This window comes from Castor canadensis, chromosome 6 (genome assembly GCF_047511655.1).
Source record: "Castor canadensis chromosome 6, mCasCan1.hap1v2, whole genome shotgun sequence".
Classification (NCBI taxonomy): Eukaryota; Metazoa; Chordata; class Mammalia; order Rodentia; family Castoridae; genus Castor; species Castor canadensis.
In genome coordinates this window covers 144,779,803-144,797,671 of record NC_133391.1, presented here as the reverse complement: position 1 = coordinate 144,797,671, position 17,869 = coordinate 144,779,803, and the positions used below count along the sequence as shown (strand labels likewise).

The following is a 17,869-nucleotide window of genomic DNA, read 5'->3' as shown; positions in this document are numbered from 1 at the left end:
GTGAGGTTAGACTGGCCCAAAAGACCAAAAATCGTATGTTCTCCCTCGTATGTGGACATTAGATCAAGGGCAAACACAACAAGGGGATTGGACTTTGAGCACATGATAAAAGCGAGAGCACACAAGGGAGGGGTGAGGATAGGTAAGACACCTAAAAAATTAGCTAGCATTTGTTGCCCTTAACGCAGAGAAACTAAAGCAGATACCTTAAAAGCAACTGAGGCCAATAGGAAAAGGGGACCAGGAACTAGAGAAAAGGTTAGATCAAAAAGAATTAACCTAGAAGGTAACTCACACGTACAGGAAATCAATGTGAGTCAATGCCCTCTATAGCTATCTTATCTCAACCAGCAAAAACCCTGGTTCCTTCCTATTATGGCTTATACTCTCTACAACAAAATTAGAAATAAGGGCAAAATAGTTTCTGCTGGGTATTGAGAGGGTTGGGGGAAGAGGGAGTGTGCGGAGTGGGTGGTAAGGGAGGGGGTGGGGGCAGAGGGGAGAAATGACCCAAGTCTTGTATGCACATATGAATAATAAAATTAAAAAAAAAGATGTCAAAAGCATCTTAAATCTGTGATTGTCTCATCCTCACTTCCAGTTAGAGAACTTGAATGACTTTGAGTCAAGAATGAAAGTCATGTTCTGGGAATTGGAGGAGCTCTCTGTTTAGTATTTAGTTAGTTATCGCAAATGTATTCAGACTTTCTACTACTCAAAGCACTAGTAAATTAATGCTCCTGACAGTTTTCAGATTAGGGAAATACATGTAAATATCCAAAAATCAGTAACTTTTGTAAGGCCAATGATTGATATGTACTTTTTGCTTGTACTGTTTTCCTCTCCTCTTCTCTGTACTCTCTCATCTCCTTTCTGCTCTTCCACTCCACTCCCCTCCTCTCTTTTTCACTTCCCTTTCTTTCTTTTTTCTCTTCTCTTTTCTTTGATAAGTTCATTTAATTTTTTTATTTGTTAATTTATATTAATTACGCAGAGAGTTTTCATTGTGACATTTCCATACATGCATAGAGTGTACTTTGATAAAAATCATCTTGTGTATTTTTATTGTTGTTCTTGGTGGTACTGGGGTTTGATCTCATTAGAAAGGGGATTTATTACTTAAGTCATGCCCCCAGCCCTTTTTTGCTTTCGTTGTTTTCAGATAAAATGTTGAGTTTTTGTCCATGGGTCTGCCTTGGACTTTGATCTTCCTACCTGTGCCTCCTGTGTAGCTTGGAGCACACCACCATGCCTGGCTTGTTGGTTGAGATGTGGTCTCATTATCTTTTTGCCTGGGTTGGCCTTGAAGCATGATCCCTATAATCTCTGCCTTCTGAGTACCTTGGATTATAGGTATGCACTACCATTCCTGGTCCTGTATCACTCATCACTCTTTCCTTCCTCCTCCTCCATTTTTTAAATGATTTGAAATAGGTTCCAATGTTCAGTTTTCATACATGTACATGGAGTGATTTAATAGTAGTTCATTCCTCTTCACCCACACTTTTTGCCTTCCCCCTCCCTTGGTCTGCACCCCTAAACTCTCCCTACTTTACACTCCTGTCATTTGTTTTTTATAAATTTAAAAAAGGTTTTATTTAGGTCTTGATTTTGCTCTGAGTTAATTTATTTTATTTAATTTTTTTTGTGGTACTAGGGCTTAAACTCAGGGCCTACACCTTGAGCCACTTCACCAGCCCTTTTTGTGTAGGGTTTTTTCAAGATAGGTTCTCACTACCTATTTTCCCAGGCTGACTTTGAACCAGGATCCTCCTGATCTCTGCTTCCTGAGTAGCTAGGATTATAGGCATGAGCCATTGGTGCCCAGCTTATGAGTTGATTCTTAAAAAATTATGAAGTTCTGCCAGTGGGCCATACAGCCTTCTGTTTATTTATTTATTTTTGGTGGAATGGGATTCGAACTCAGGAATTTGTGCTTGCAAAGCAGGCACTCTACCTCTTGAGTGACACCTGCAGTCTGCCATACTGCCTTCTAGACTCTAAGAAATAAAGACAATTCAGACCGGGTTCCTATATATAACTACTTATCAGGACAGGATTTTTTTAATGCTGTGCCTAGACAATTGCTTTCAGTCCCTTTTAGGTGTTGAATTTACATTTGATAATAAAAACTGTTAGTTACCTGTTGCAAAGAAGATAGGGTAAAGATAGCCATTTTTTGTTTTAAGCAGTTATTCTTTCTTTTCAAAGATCTTTAGCTCTAATTAGAGATTAGCAAGTAAACATTATCAGATTTTAGTTTTCCGGAGATCTAAAACAGTTGGTAACTTCATTTATGGGTTACCATAGTACTGTGCATTGGCGCTGTCTCTGAAAAGGGTCATGGTGACCATTTTCCTTGAGGGAAAACCACTGATTAAATTTCCTTTGAAATTTTGTAAACCAGTACATTTTAAAATAAAAAATAGGACAATAAATGTTAGTTGAAAACTTTTAAAACTTTTATGCCAGTGAAATGCTGAATAGTTTAAAAAAGTAATCTTTTTGCAGATACTAAGAAAAAAGTAGCAATATAAATAGGCAGAGAAAAATATTTAAGTTGAATGATTTTAGGGTACCTTAAAGTGGAGTTTCTCTTCACTTCTTTTAGACTTATTTCTTCTTTTTTTTTTTTATAAGGTTTTCTTTTCAGGGATTTTCCTGATTTCTGCCCTCTGATTTAAACGGTAGATTTGTGTGTGTGTGTGTGTGTGTGTGAGTGTGTGTGTGTGTGTGTGTGTGTGTGTATGTGTGTGTGTGTGTGTGTGTGTGTGTGTGTGTAGGATTTGAACTCAGGGCTTTGTGCATATAAAGCAGATGCTCTACCACTTGAGCCATACCTCCAGTCCAAGACAGTAGATTTCTATATGAATTTTATACAGCCAGCTTTAATGACTTGGGCCAACCATCTGGAGAAAAACCATTAGGTACATTTGCTCAGTAGCATTCTTTTCTTAAAGTGTCAATTTTTAGTTTTTCCTGTTTTGGATGGTATGTATTGTCCAGAATTTATCATTGTTACCTGTGCTTTTTTTTTTTTTTTTTTTTGGTGGGACTCGATTTGAACTTAGGGGTTCGTGCTTGCCAAGCAGGTACTTTACCACTTAAGCCATACCTACAGTCCATTTTGCTCTGGTTATTTTGGAGATGGGAGTCTCTTGAACTGTTTGTCCAAGCTGGCCTTGAACTTTGATCCTCCTGACCTCAGCTGCCCAAGTGGCTCTTATTGCAGACATGAACCGCCAGCACCCAGCAGAAATTCAAAACTTTTGATCCCTGACATATGCTCAAAAAGTTTGAATTTCAGAGTTTTGAATTAGGAATGCTCAACCTGTACCATTAACAAAGCATCTTTTTTTTTTTTTTAAATCCTCTTCTAATTTACCTAGATTCCTACCCTTTGAAACACACTGTTGTGTTAGACAGAATGAAGAATGTCAGTACCTTAATCCCTGGAGTCTGAAAAAAATGTTCCAGTACATGGCAAAGGGACTTTGAAGATATAATTAGCTGACAGATTTAAAAAATAGGAAGACTGTCCTAGTCAGTCCATTCTAATCACAGAGCCCTTAAAAGCAAAGATGCAGAACAAGTATGACAGAGGTCTGAGAAACTCAAAGTGTGAGAAAGACACGAGGCACTAAAATTGGCTTGAAGATAAAGGGGGCAACATGAGAGTAGTGCAGCTATTGTAAGGAGCTAGGATACAGAGAGCCAGAAAGAAAAAGGACACCTCAACCCTACTACAAGGAACTATATTAGGCATGCAAGAAGATTCTTTCCTTCCCATATACACTCTTCCAAATCTCAGCCTCCCAAGGATAGCTAAGATTACAGACTTGAGCCACAGCGCTTGGCTACAGATTGTTTCTTCTACTGTGAATTCATGTCTGGGATTGCTCTTCTGGCTGTTCTTCATTTCCTCACTTAAATATTGTAAATAATTATCACGTTAGTTCTACCCTCCCTCACCTCCCCGCTTTGTGACGTTTTGAGAGTCAGTTTTGTAAAATATATAAATAATTTTTTGAAAATCTGCAGTGTTACTGAAATTTGGTTTAGATAAAGATAGTCATCTCACATTTCCACTTTTGGATTTAAAGACATATTATGTGGATACAAATTGCCCCTCAAGAAATATGTCACTTTTCCTGTGAAATACTGCTTTAGGATAGGAGAGAAATAGTGATGTATTTATTCCAATTTGCAAGATAGGAAATGTTTAAGTATTTGCATTTCTTTTTAAAAAATTAATAGTAGAAACAGTGAACTTTGCTTATGAATTTAGTTCCTAAGTTGCAATTGTTCAATTATTAACATTATTAATGCTTAGTTAAAATCTCTTTAATACATCTATTGAGAAAAAAATGGAATTTGACTCCTAGCTGTTTTCTCATCCAGTACATGCAATGTCTCAGGCCCTAGTTCGTGTTTTGGCATCACTTTGAATCAAGGCGTATTTCAAACATGGAATGAATTGTTTTCTATCAGAGATATTTTTGGTCATAATTTTGTAGACTTTGTTTTTCAGAATATTGAAAATATGTTAAAAATTCTTTTATTTTTTTGGCTTGAGCATATTAGAAGCAAAAAAGCCAGAAATGGAATTAGAAGCTGCATAGAAACTTGTGTATCCCATCCAGATTTTATGTGGACATTAGTGGGTAATCAGATGAAATCAACATGGATCAATTGAGTTAAAATCAGTTTAATGTTAACTTCTGAATTGATCAGCTCAGTTAACTTAGCATTGCTGTAAGGATCAGTGCCTAAGTTTTAGAGCTGTGATGGCTTGAATAATTTTGCGCTAAAAAGGTCTGTGACTTCTAAACAAATTCAGCTGGAAACTTGTGCTTTAATCACAAGGCAGATAGAGTGTAATATAAAATTATTTGATTAACTATTATTCATTGAATATGTTCTGTGGTTTGAGTACTGTTTTAGGTGCTGACAATACTATAGTTAGTGTGTCAGATAAGACCTCCATTCTCACTGAGCTCATATTAGAGGGGGATTACTTTAGTGGGTAGATGATACGTCAACAACTAAATAACCAATCAAATAAGATAATTTATTGTGTATATAATGAAAGTAAACAAACTAAGATTTTTAAGATACTGGTAATCGGTGTGGTGTGTGTAAAAGTTCAGAAAGGTGTGCTTTGAGGCTTCTTTGAGGAGATGATAATTCAAGGAAGCCTGAAATGGTAAGCCATATGGGAAGGTGGGAAAAGTGACCCAGCAGAGGGAGCTACACCTTCTCCTGAAACCCCTCATGAGGGTGTACAAACACCCTCATGCTGAAACAACTTTAAACTGCCCAATTAGAAAGAAGGCATGTGGGGCTGGATATGATGAGTGAGGACAATACAGCTCATCTTTGGGGGGATTGTCAGTCTCTTTGTGTGGGGATAACATTTATGTGAGCCTGTACTCCTTTCAGTATTGAACCTAGATGAAAACAAAAAGAAAAATCCCATTTTTTCCATTTAAGTAGTTATTGTTTGCCTTATATATCTCACGAAATTGCAATGAACAAAGTAGAGATTCCTGCTTTCTTTCTGTTTTTTGTTTTGTTTGTTTGTTTATTGGGTCTCTTGAACTATTTGCCTGGGGTGGCCTTGAACCATGATCCTCCTGATTTCAGCCTCCTAAATAGCTATGATTATAGGAATGAGCCACTGGCACCTGGGACTCAGTATGGTATGCCCTAGAGTAGACAAGAAGGCTGCATTTAATCTTGGATTAGTACAGATAAATAATTTGTGGTTTGTATTGAAACATTCGGGGAGTAATATTAACTTCCTTAGATTTATTAGCTCCTTTGACCACAGCAATTGGATTAAAATGCACTTAATAGAGGCATGGTTGTCTTAGTTATTTTCACTCTTATGGGTCTAGTATTGTGAATTTTTCTTCTATATTCTATTCTCTTTTCTCTTTATGAGTGATAATGACTTAATGAACCTGTAATGTATAATTGTTGTGGCTCTTTATCTTTGACTTTATGTTTAGGTAAGGCCATTAGATAAGTTTTTTTAATACTTTCTTAAGGTGAAGTAATATTTGAGTTATATATTTAATGTTTGAGTCAGAAATTGAAAAACATTGGAAAAACTCATTCGTTAAATGAATGAGTGATAGGATTTCCTGAAAAGACAGTACTGTCTTCAGACATTACATTGGAAAGGCAAAGAATAAAGTAGTAGAGACAAAAAATTTCTGTTTCTATGTTTTCAGGGATACAAGCAGTGAAAGTGAAGACAGTTCTGATTCTTCTTCTGATGAGTTAATTGGTCCTCCTTTACCCCCTAAAATGGTAGGAGAACCAGTTAATCTTATGGAGGAGGATATCCTTGGTCCTTTACCTCCACCTCTTGATGAAGAAGAAGAAGAAGATGATGATGATGATGAAGGAGAAGATGGAGAAGAGGAAGTAAGTATTCACTGGGAGTAAATTAGTGTAGAGATCAATTTTCTTAGTGAAAATAAATCTTAATCATTAGTGAAAATAAATTAACATAAAAAACTTATAGCCTTTATTTGATAGGATTTCAGAAAGAAGGAAACAACTCAAAAATCATAGAGAGCAAGAAATAATGTGTTTAATGAAATTACTTAATATAACATTTTGTTAAGTTTACTGTGTATTGAGCATAACTAATGATGATGAAATTTGAGAATATTTAAAAACAAAGTGGATCTAAAATTATCAGCACTACAGTGGAAGATAGGAGGGTGGGATCAGAGTTCATTCATTTTGACATTCTTATATTATTTGGGAAAAGTGAAGAGATACTAATCACCTTTATATTAGTTTAAGGTCACTATGCAAATTATAATTTTAAGAGTAATTGCCCAAAGAATAGAAATAAGGAATATCCTCCAAACTAGTAAAAAGGAAAAAAATGATAAAGAAAACTAATGACATATTTTGTGTATTTGGTACCTGGAGTAGATAGTTTTTAAACACTTTACTTCTCTATGTGACAAATTATTTTCAGTGATAATTAAGAAATGAACAACAGGTCTTAGAAAAATGACCTTTTTAAAATCTGTCAGAGACTTCATCAAAATTGTTATTCTTGAATGTGACTATTCTTCAGTATGCAGGATGCCAGATTTTTCAATCTATGTGTATAACTGATCAAATAAAGCTTTTAAATTTGTAAATTTTTCTTTTACATGAAACAGTAGGTATATTTATGTGTGTCTACACATTAGTGTGCATACATAAGATTAGGAAATGAGGGCTGTCATTCTAGCTACTCCAGAGGATTGAAGTTTGAGGCCTATCTGGGCGTAAAGTGAGACCCTATCTCAAACGTAACTAGAGCAAAAAGGTGGTAGTAGAGTGCTTGCTTAGCAAACACAGTGTCCTGGATTCAAACCATTACCACCAAGAACAAAACCAAAACAACTTAGGAAACAAGAAGCAAGAATAAATTTGGTGATTTCATTGAAAATCTTGTTTTATAATAAATTTCAGAAATTATAACATTGACTGTATCTTTTTCCTTTGATATCAATGATAGAGCCTTTTAAATACCTCTGTTGAAATACTCTCACTAAAATCTCTTTAGTAGAAAAATTCTTCATTTTCAATTTGCTTTAGAATGTTCTTTTTTTTTATTTTTACTTTTTTTTTTATTTTTACTTTTTATTTTTTTCTTTTACTCATACAATGTTTGGGTCATTTCTCCCTCCTTCCCCCTGCAACCTCCCTTAACCCCCCTCCCCCTCCCTGTCCCCTGCTACTCCCTCACTACCAGGCAGAAACAATTTTATCCTTATCTTGAATTTTGTTGAAGAGAAGAGTATAAGCAATAATAGGAAGGACCAAGGGATTTTGCTAGTTGAGAAGATAAGGATAGCTTATCTCAAGTACAGTTGACTTGCATTGCTTTCCTGTACATCTGTGTTACCTTATAAATTAATTCTTCTCAAACTAACCTTTTCTCTAGTTCTGGACCCCTCCTACTATTGGCCTCTGTCGCTTTAATGTATCTGCATTAGTTTCTCTGCATTGAGGGCAACAAATGATACCTAGTTTTTTGGGTGTCTTACCTATCCTCATACCTCCCTTGTGTGCTCTCACTTTATCATGTAATCAAAGTCCAGTCCCCTTCTTGTATTTGCCCTTGATCTAATGTCCGCATATGAGGGAGAACATACGATTTTTGGTCTTTTGGGCCAGGCTAACCTCACTCAGAATGATGTTCTCCAATTCCATCCATTTACCAGCGAATGATAACATTTCGTTCTTCTTCATGGCATAAAATTCCACTGTGTATAGATACCACATTTTCTTGATCCATTCATCAGTAGTAGGGCATCTTGTCTGTTTCCATAACTTGGCTGTTGTGAATAGTGCTGCAGTAAACATGGGTGTGCAGGTGCCTCTGGAGTAACCTGTGTCACAGTCTTTTGGGTATATCCCCAAAAGTGGTATTGCTCAATCAAATGGTAGATCAATGTTTAGCTTTTTAAGTAGCCTACAAATTTTTCTTCAGAGTGGTTGTACTAGTTTACATTCCCACCAGCAGTGTAAGAAGGTTCCTTTTTCCCCCCGCATCCTCGCCAACACCTGTTGTTAGTGGTGTTGCTAATGATGGCTATTCTAACGGGTGAGGTGAAATCTTAGCATGGTTTTAATTTGCATTTCCTTTATTGCTAGAGATGGTCAGCATTTTTTGATGTGTTGTTGAATTTGGTTTGTCATTATTTTATTGAGGATTTTTGCATCCATGTTCATTAAGGAGATTGGCCTATAGTTCTCCTTTTTGGAGGTGTCTTTGCCTGGTTTTGGGATAAGTGTAATACTGGCTTCATAAAATGTGTTAGGCAGTTTTCCTTTCCTTTCTATTTCATGGAACAGTTTAAGGAGCTTGGTATCAGTTCTTCTTTAAAGGTCTGATAGAATTCAGCAGAGAATCCATCAGGTCCTGGACTTTTCTTTTTTGGGAGACTTGATTACTGCTTCAATTTCATTTTGTGTTATAGATCTATTCAGGTGATTAATGTCCTCTTGGTTCAGTTTTGGATGATCTTAAGTTTCTAGAAATCTGTCCATTTCTTCAAGATTTTCAAATTTATTTGAATATAGGTTCTCAAAGTAGTCTCTGATGATTTCTTGGACTTCCATGGTGTTTGTTGTTATCTCCCCTTTTGCATTCCTGATGTTATTGTTTTGGGCTTTATCTCTCCTCATTTTAGTCAGGTTTGCCAGGGTCTGTCAATCTTGTTTGTTTTTTCAAAGAACCAACTTTTTGTTTCATTAATTCTTTGTATGGTTTTTTTGGTTTCTATTTCGTTGATTTCTGCTCTTATTTATATTATTTCTCTCCTTCTATTTGTTTTGGGATTTGCTTGTCCTTGTTTTTCTAGGAGTTTTGAGATGTATTATTAGGTCATTGATTTGAGATCTTTCAGTCTTTTTAATGTATGCACTCATGGCTCTAAACATTCCTCTCAGGATAGCCTTTGCTGTGTCCTATAGGTTCCAGTAGGTTGTGTTTTCATGGTCATTGACTTCCAGGAACCTTTTAATTTTCTCTTTTATTTCATCAATGACCCAATGTTCATTAAGTAATGAGTTATTCTGTTTCCAGCTGTTTGCGTGTTTTTTGTCTTTGTTTTTGTTGTTGATTACTAGTTTTATTGCATTGTGATCATGTAGAATGCATGGTATAATTTCTATTTTTTTATATTTGCTGAGGCTGCTTTGTGTCCTAGGATATGATCTGTTTTGGAGAAGGTTCTGTGGGCTGCTGAGAAGAATGTATATTGTGTAGAAGTTGGATCAAGTGTGTTGTAGACATCAAGTAGGTCCATTTGATCTATGGTATGTTTTAGATCTATAATTTCTTTATTGATTTTTGTTTGGATGACCTATCTATTGATGATAGTGGGGTGTTAAAGTCTCCCACGACCACTGTGTTGGAGTTAATATATGCTTTTATGTCCTTCTTGGTATTTTGATGAAATTGAGTGAGTTGACATTGGGTGCATATAGGTTGATAATTGTTACTTCCTTTTGGTCTATTTCCCCTTTTATTAGTATGGAATGTCCTTCTTTATCTCATTTGATCAATGTAGGTTTGAAGTCTGCTTTGTGAGAGATAAGTATTGCTACTCCTACCTGTTTTCGGGGGCCATTGGCTTGGTAAATTTTCTACCAGCCTTTCATCCTAAGCCTATGCTTATTTCTGTCAGTGAGATGGGTCTCCTGTAAGCAACAAATTGTTAGATCTTCCTTTTTAATTCATTTCATCAAACAGTGCCTTTTGATGGGTGAGTTAAGTCCGTTAACATTAAGTGTTATTACTGATAGGTATGTGGTGATTCTTGTCATTTAGTTGTCTTAGTTGTTTGAGGGTTTGATTGTACCTAAATCGAGGTTACTCTTTACTTTCATGCTTTTTCTTTTCCTATCGTTTGGTACTGCCTGCTGTTTCATGGTTATGTTGAGTTTCACTTTTTGTGTGCAGGATCCCTTGAAGAACCTTTTGTTGTGGTGCCTTTGTGGTCATATATAATTTTAGTTTCTGGTTATCATGGAAGACTTTTATTGCTCCATCTATTTTGAATGATAGTTTTGCTAGGTAGAGTATCCTAGGGTTGAAGTTATTTTTATTCAGTGCCCGGAAAACCTCACCCCGAGGTCTTCTTGCTTTTAATATTTCTGTTGAGAAGTCTGCTGTGATTTTGATGGGTTTACCTTTGTTTGTTATTTGTTTTTTCTATCTTACAGCCTTCAGCATTCTTTCTCTGGTCTCTGTAGTTGTTGTTTTAATGATAATATGCCGTAGGGTAGTTCTAATTTGCTCAGGTCTGTTTGGAGTTCTGGAGGCTTCCTGCACCTGTATGGGCATAGTTTTTTCAGATTTGGAAAGTTTCTGTTATTATTTCATTGAATATATTAGACATTCCTTTTACTTGCATCTTCTCCTTCTTCAATGCCCATGATTCTCAGGTTTGGTCTTTTGATGGAGTCAGAAAGGTGTTGCAGTTTCTTTTCACAGGTCTTTAGTTTAACTAATAGTTCTTCAGTTTTTCCTTTGATTAGCATTTCATCTTTGAGTTCTGAGATTCTGTCTTCTGCTTCTTCTAATCTGCTGGATGGGCCTTGCATTTTCTTTTGCATTTCGGTTTCTTTCTTTTTTTGAGGTTTTCCATATCCTGAGTCCCTTCCTCTTTAATATTGTCTATTTTTGTCCTGAGTTCATTTATCTCTTTATTTATCATGTTCTTTGTTTCACTTTGGTGTTTATACAGTGCTTTTATAGTTTCTTTTATTTGCTCTTGTGCTTTCTCAATTCTCTATTTTTGTTGTCATGGAATTTCTTGAGTGTCTCCTGCACATTTCAGTTGACCATATCTCTATAAAATTCTCATTGATACTTTGCATTCTTTTTTTTTTTTATTTAGAGTTCACATGGGAGGTGTTCCTCCCCCTGTCTCCAGTGTAATGTGCCACACTTTAGCTACTCTTAGAAACCTTCCCCTCTCCAAGCACACTGGGGGAGTTGGCGCCACTCCTGCCTTCTCCAGTCGACTTGTTTATTTCCAGTTCTTGTGGGGACTGCCCCTCCCCCAGTCTCTGGTGGAGTGTGCCACACTTTAGCTGCTGTTACAAGCTTTCCTTTCTTTAAGCACACTGGGGGCGGTGTGCCACACCTGCCTTCTCCGACTGACTTGTTTCTTTACAGTTCCATGAGAGAGTGCCCATCCCCCACTCTCTGGAGCTCAGGGTGCCCTGCTCTCTTTGCTCCTTGTCTTGTTTTTTTTTTTTTTTAGCTGCTTGTTTATTATTCAGTTTGTTTCTTTATCTTTTTTTTCCTGGGTGGGGGTCAGTCTGTGCAGGGGGCTTGCTGATCTGGCCCAGGGTTGTTTGTGGGAGTACTGTGTGCTGCTTAGCTCACCTGGTGGTCTGCTTCTCCTAAGCAGATTAGGCGCTAGTGTCTGGCAGTGTGAGAGCCCTTGTGGTTTCTCCGTTTAACGTGAAGTGGGGATGCTATGCGCAGGCTGGGGGTGTGGAGGTGTCAGAGTTTTGCTGCCTCTTGTGGTTTTTCCTGCAAGGTGTATCTCCAGCATCTCTCCAAGTTTTTACTTTAGTAAGCATGCTTTCTGCTTCCTCCCTCCATTCGCCATCTGGAATCCTCCTAGAATGTTCTTAATGAAGGCAATTGAGTCATTCAAACATGGTTCTTTTGAATTGTTCTACCATCTTTTGCTTTCTGTTTCTCCTAGTTTTTTTTAGAAAGCAATTGATATTTTTTGTCATTGCTTATTTTTCTACTTTTTAAATGCTGGAACATGTTATACAGCAGTGATTAGAGCTATAAAACTACTGTTAATGTACAGTTTAATGATTTTTGAATTATTAAAAATATAGAAAAACCTGTGTAGCTGAGTGTGTATGTGTATGAGTGTGGTGCAGACTGTATAGCTTGGATGTTTTCCAAGTTAAATGATACGTAAAATAATGTTAATTGAAGCTTACATATATTACTATAGTTTAACTGTAAGTACACCAAAGAAAAAAGGAAAAAAAATCCCACAAAAAACACTTGACTGACATTGTCATGAATTGCTACCACATAGTACCAATAAAAAGCAGAGTTATCTTTAGTTGATTTATTTTGATTTTTTAAGGCAGATTATTTGTTTATTTATTGATTTTTTTAGTGATTGGGATTGAACCTAGAACCTTATGCAAGCATGTTACTGCTGAACTAGATCCCCAGCCCTTAGTAGATTTTGTTATTCTTTCTGAGTTCCCTACTGAAACTTTACACTCTTATTATCTGTGTCACTTTCATATCATATCATATCATATATCACTTTCATAATACTGCATCAATTCTATTGATATTTTATTAGAGAAAATTCAGTCATCCCAGTGAAAGGCAGGAAATGAGAAAAAACAGAAGTATTGATAAGTAGATATTGCAAAATAAGAGAGTAGGCATGAATACAGATATATCAGTATTTATAATAGCTGTTAATGAACTAAACTTACCACCCATAAGACTGAAATTCTCACACTGAATTGAAGAATTCAGGTATTTTCTCTTTATTAATAACATGCCTTAAATATAATTACACAGAAAGGTTGAAAGTTAAAGGAATAGAGAGGAATATACCAGGGTTAAGGGCGTGGCTCAAGTGGTAGAGCACTTACTGGGTAAGTGAGGCCCTGAGTTCAAAAGCTCTGTGTATTTTAACACAGTATTTCACAGTGCAAAGCAAAAATTGGCAGAAAGAATATATCCGTTTCTCTTATATAAGTATACAATTATAATGGAAGATTCAGAGATTGTTAAAACAAACTAATAAAGAGTGTAGATTTGAATAATGCAAATAAATTTGATCTCTTGAATGTATGTAGAGTCCTCATTTGCATTTTATTTTCAAGCATGCATGGATAATAAAAAACATCCAGAAATGTCTAGGCACGAAGTGCTATGGGATATTACTTCCTGTGGATACATGAAGAAAATGTAATTATTTTGGGTAATTTTCAGAGTACTATGAAATGTGAGAATGCATCTTTCCTCATTCTTTTTTATTAGTGTGTATTAATTATCTAAAGGGGTTTCATTGTGATATTTCCATACATGCATATATGGAATATATACTTTGATCACATCCACTTCCTTCATTACTCTTTCTTATCTCCACAGTGTGGCTGAATTGGAGATGATGTTTCTAAGGAAGTAAAGTAATTAATGTTAAACAAGGTCATGAGATCCTGATCCCATAGAATTAATGTCCTTATCAGATGAGACACTAGAAAATGTGTGCTCACCCCTCCTCCCAAGGTAAGGAGGAATGGCTGTATTAGGACACAGCAGGTGTCTGTTTACAAAGAAGACAGGTCTCACCAGAAGCCAAATTTGGTAGTACCTTGAGTCCAGACTGTGAGAAAATAAATTTCTGTTGTTTAAGTCACCTAGTCTGTGGTATTTTATTATGATGTATTGAGCAATTAGGGACTTGCAAGCAAGGCTGATAGGATGCTGGTGAACAGAGAAGGGAAACAGGAAATATATAAGCAGGAAATACATTGCTATAGTTAAGATCCAGATGTATGCAAGTACAGTTATTTTGGTGAAACGTGGCTAAGTTTTCTTGCTAGTGGGAATATGAGTGTGATGAGATCAAATCCAGAGGCATGAAAAAATACTTTCAAGAGGAATGGAATTAGAGTGACCTTTGAAGAGTTCCTTTTATTATTATTATTATTTTTTGTTTTAGCATTCACAGCTGTTAGTCAAGTATATCAGGAGACTGAGTAGGAGCTTTCTGGTTTTTATAGGATTGTATATATTGGTTCTTTTCGGAGGCCAGTCTTTCTCTTTTGTAAACAAAGTAAAAAGAAAATACTGCTAGAATTATATGGAGGTCAAGGCAAGGCTGTTAGGGATGTATAACAACTGTTTCAATTTTAAAATTGCACACTACTGGGTAATGCAAAGTTTGTTAGTATTGTTTGTGGCTTACCTGAAACCTTTAGAAGGGAGACAAAATGGGAGTAGGGAATTCCTTATTTATAATTCCATTTTTCCTTTTTTTCCTTTCTGATTTACAGCACAGCTAGTATTTCAAAGACTAGGGCAGAGGTGGTGGGTGAAGCAGATAGCTTAAAAATTTGGAAATATGAATGTAGCTTTGCAGTGGCCTTCCTAGATTTCAAGGAATTACATTGACCTTCTTAAAAATGAAGGCTTTCAGTTTTAAGATGGTGTGGTTTTGATGATCAGTGACAGCCTCAGTCTGTGTTTGAGGTTCTGAGTGAGAACATAACTTTGCTGCCTTGTATTCTCACGTTGAGTCAGATATGTGGTGCATTGACAACCTGCTAGATCAAATAATAATAGAATCAGGGATAATAGGCAAAGGAAATCTATTAATGTCTTGAACGTGAATGTTATCATGGGATTATAGGGAATGAATTGGCATGATTTATTGTAGGTAATTTATATAGCAGTGTTTGGCCTGTATTTTAACATTGAATTCAAATGACCTTACAAAGAACTTTGTTTTGTCAATTGTACCTAGGGGCTAGTAGTTCTGTACCTGTTTATTTAGAAGCTAAATTTTATTCCTTAAAGAAATCACTTTGAGATAATGCTCAGAAAAATAACAAGAGATTGTTTTATCTCTCACGATATTAGTTATATTTTTACAATATGCAGTGATGTATCAGAATAGTCACATTTGCTTATCAAGGCTTAAGCATTCTGTTGGTGTCCTTGATTTTCTCTCTTTTTCTGTTTCTCTTGGTGGAACTGGGAATTGAACTCAGGGTTTCACACTTGAAAAGCAAGCATTCCAAAATGGATCAAGGATCTTAATATCAGACCCCAAACTCTTAAGTTGATACAAGAAAGAGTAGGAAATACTCTGGAGTTAGTAGGTATAGGTAAGAACTTTCTCAATGAAACCCCAGCAGCACAGCAACTAAGAGATAGCATAGATAAATGGGACCTCATAAAACTAAAAAGCTTATGTTCATCAAAAGAAATGGTCTCTAAATTGAAGAGAACACCCACAGAGTAGGAGAAAATATTTGCCAAGTATACATCAAAGGACTGATAACCAGAATATACAGGGAACTTAAAAAACTAAATTCTCCCAAAACTAATGAACCAATAAAGAAATGGGCAAGTGAACTAAACAGAACTTTCTCAAAAGAAGAAATTCAAATGGCCAGAAAACACATGAAAAAATGCTCACCATCTCTAGCAATAAAGGAAATGCAAATTAAAACCACACTAAGATTCCACCTCACCCCTGTTAGAATAGCCATCATCAGCAACACCACCACCAACAGGTGTTGGCGAGGATGCGGGGAAAAAGGAACCCTCTTACACTGTTGGTGGGAATGTAGACTAGTACAACCACTCTGGAAAAAAATTTGGAGGCTACTTAAAAAGCTGGACATCGATCTACCATTTGATCCAGCAATACCACTCTTGGGGATATACCCAAAAGACTGTTACTCCAGAGGCACCTGCACATCCATGTTTATTGCGGCACTATTCACAATAGCCAAGTTATGGAAACAGCCAAGATGCCCCACCACTGACGAATGGATTAAGAAAATGTGGTATCTATACACAATGGAATTTTATGCAGCCATGAAGAAGAATGAAATGTTATCATTCGCTGGTAAATGGATGGACTTGGAGAACATCATTCTGAGTGAGGTTAGCCTGGCCCAAAAGACCAAAAATCGTATGTTCTCCCTCATATGTGGACATTAGATCAAGGGCAAACACAACAAGGGGATTGGACTATGAGCACATGATAAAAGCGAGAGCACACAAGGAAGGGGTGAGGATAGGTAAGACACCTAAAAAACTAGCTAGCATTTGTTGCCCTTAACGCAGAGAAACTAAAGTAGATACCTTAAGCAACTGAGGCCAATAGGAAAAGGGGAACAGGTAGTAGAGAAAAGGTTAGATCAAAAAGAATTAACCTAGAAGGTAACACCCACGCACAGGAAATCAATGTGAGTCAATGTCCTGTATAGCTATCCTTATCTCAACCAGCAAAAACCCTTGTTCCTTCCTATTATTGCTTATACTCTCTCTACAACAAAATTAGAAATAAGGGCAAAATAGTTTCTGCTGGGTATTGGGGGGAAGAGGGAGGGGGCGGAGTGGGTGGTAAGGGAGAGGGTGGGGGCAGGGGGGAGAAATGAACCAAGCCTTGTATGCACATATGAATAATAAAAGAAAAATGAAAAAAAAAAAAAAAGAAAAGCAAGCATTCTACTGCTTGAGCCACACCTCCAGTCTATTTTTTCTGGTTATTTTGCAGGTGGTTGGGGGAGTCTCACAAACTATTTGCCTAGGCTGGCCTCAATCCTCAATCCTCCTGACTTTGGCCTCCCAACTGGCTAGTATTACATGTTTGAGCCACTGGCACCTGGCTTCTTTTTTCTCTTATATTTGCATTAATTACCATCAATCATTTGTATGTCCTCCCCTCACCACCCTTTTATTTTTGTTTTCAGCCTTTTCCTTTCTATTTACCCTTGTCTCAAAGCAAACTTACTAAAATCTTCCTGTAACTCAGTTTTCCCTCCAAAGTACTGCCAATGTCTTTTTATTGCTAAATGTCTCAAAAGTGCTACTTTGTCACTACACATTTTCTCTTTAAATCTTTGTTGTTATCTTCTGCCCTTTTTACTGAAACTCTTCTCTCAGAGCTCCTCAGTGACCAATCCAAATATCCAAAGGTCCTTTCTGAAGTCTCATTCTATAGTGTTATAGCTGTAACACTGGACACTGTTGAACTCTTCCTTGAAATTCTTCCTTTCTATTTGTTTGTATTCTTGGTTTCCTGCCTATTTTTGTTTATTCAACAGATATTTATTAAGTACCTCTTGCTAGTGAGGTACTTTTTAGGCACTAGGGATCTTGCAAGTGATAAAGCAGACAAATTCTAATAGTGTTTACATTTTTGTTAGAACTTCATATAGCCTTACATTGCTTAGCCATAAGCATTTTCCACAGATCTGTACTACTCTAGCTTATTTCATTATTGGCCTGGGTAGAGTTTCTCACATTTTCTTGTTCTCATTAATCCTGTTCATTCAGGGTATCTGGTGGTATTGCTCCATCTCAATGTAACTTCAGATCCAACTTTCTAACTACTCGTGAAAAAAATCCATATTTAAGCTGCATATTTAATATTCTAAGTTCAGCACATCTAAGATTAAACTCAGGGCTTTGGTATCTCCCACATAAACACCTATCGTGACCACTTAGCTGGTCCCTCTGCCTCTAGGATCTTCTGATTTTGTTGCTACAAGATTAAATCATCTGTAACATAAGTCATATTGCAAATAATAG

General features: G+C 36.5%; 1 protein-coding gene across 3 annotated transcripts in view; it reads left to right on the top strand.

The window, feature by feature from the left end:
* The window catches only part of Wdr70 (WD repeat domain 70), a 312,490-nt gene that overhangs the window by 24,089 nt on the left and 270,532 nt on the right, over positions 1 to 17,869 (top strand). For all 3 annotated transcript variants that reach the window (XM_074077580.1, XM_074077579.1, XM_074077581.1), the window contains one exon: positions 6,240 to 6,435. In XM_074077580.1, the coding sequence (XP_073933681.1) occupies positions 6,240 to 6,435 (196 nt within the window). The remainder of the gene's footprint in view (positions 1 to 6,239; positions 6,436 to 17,869) is intronic.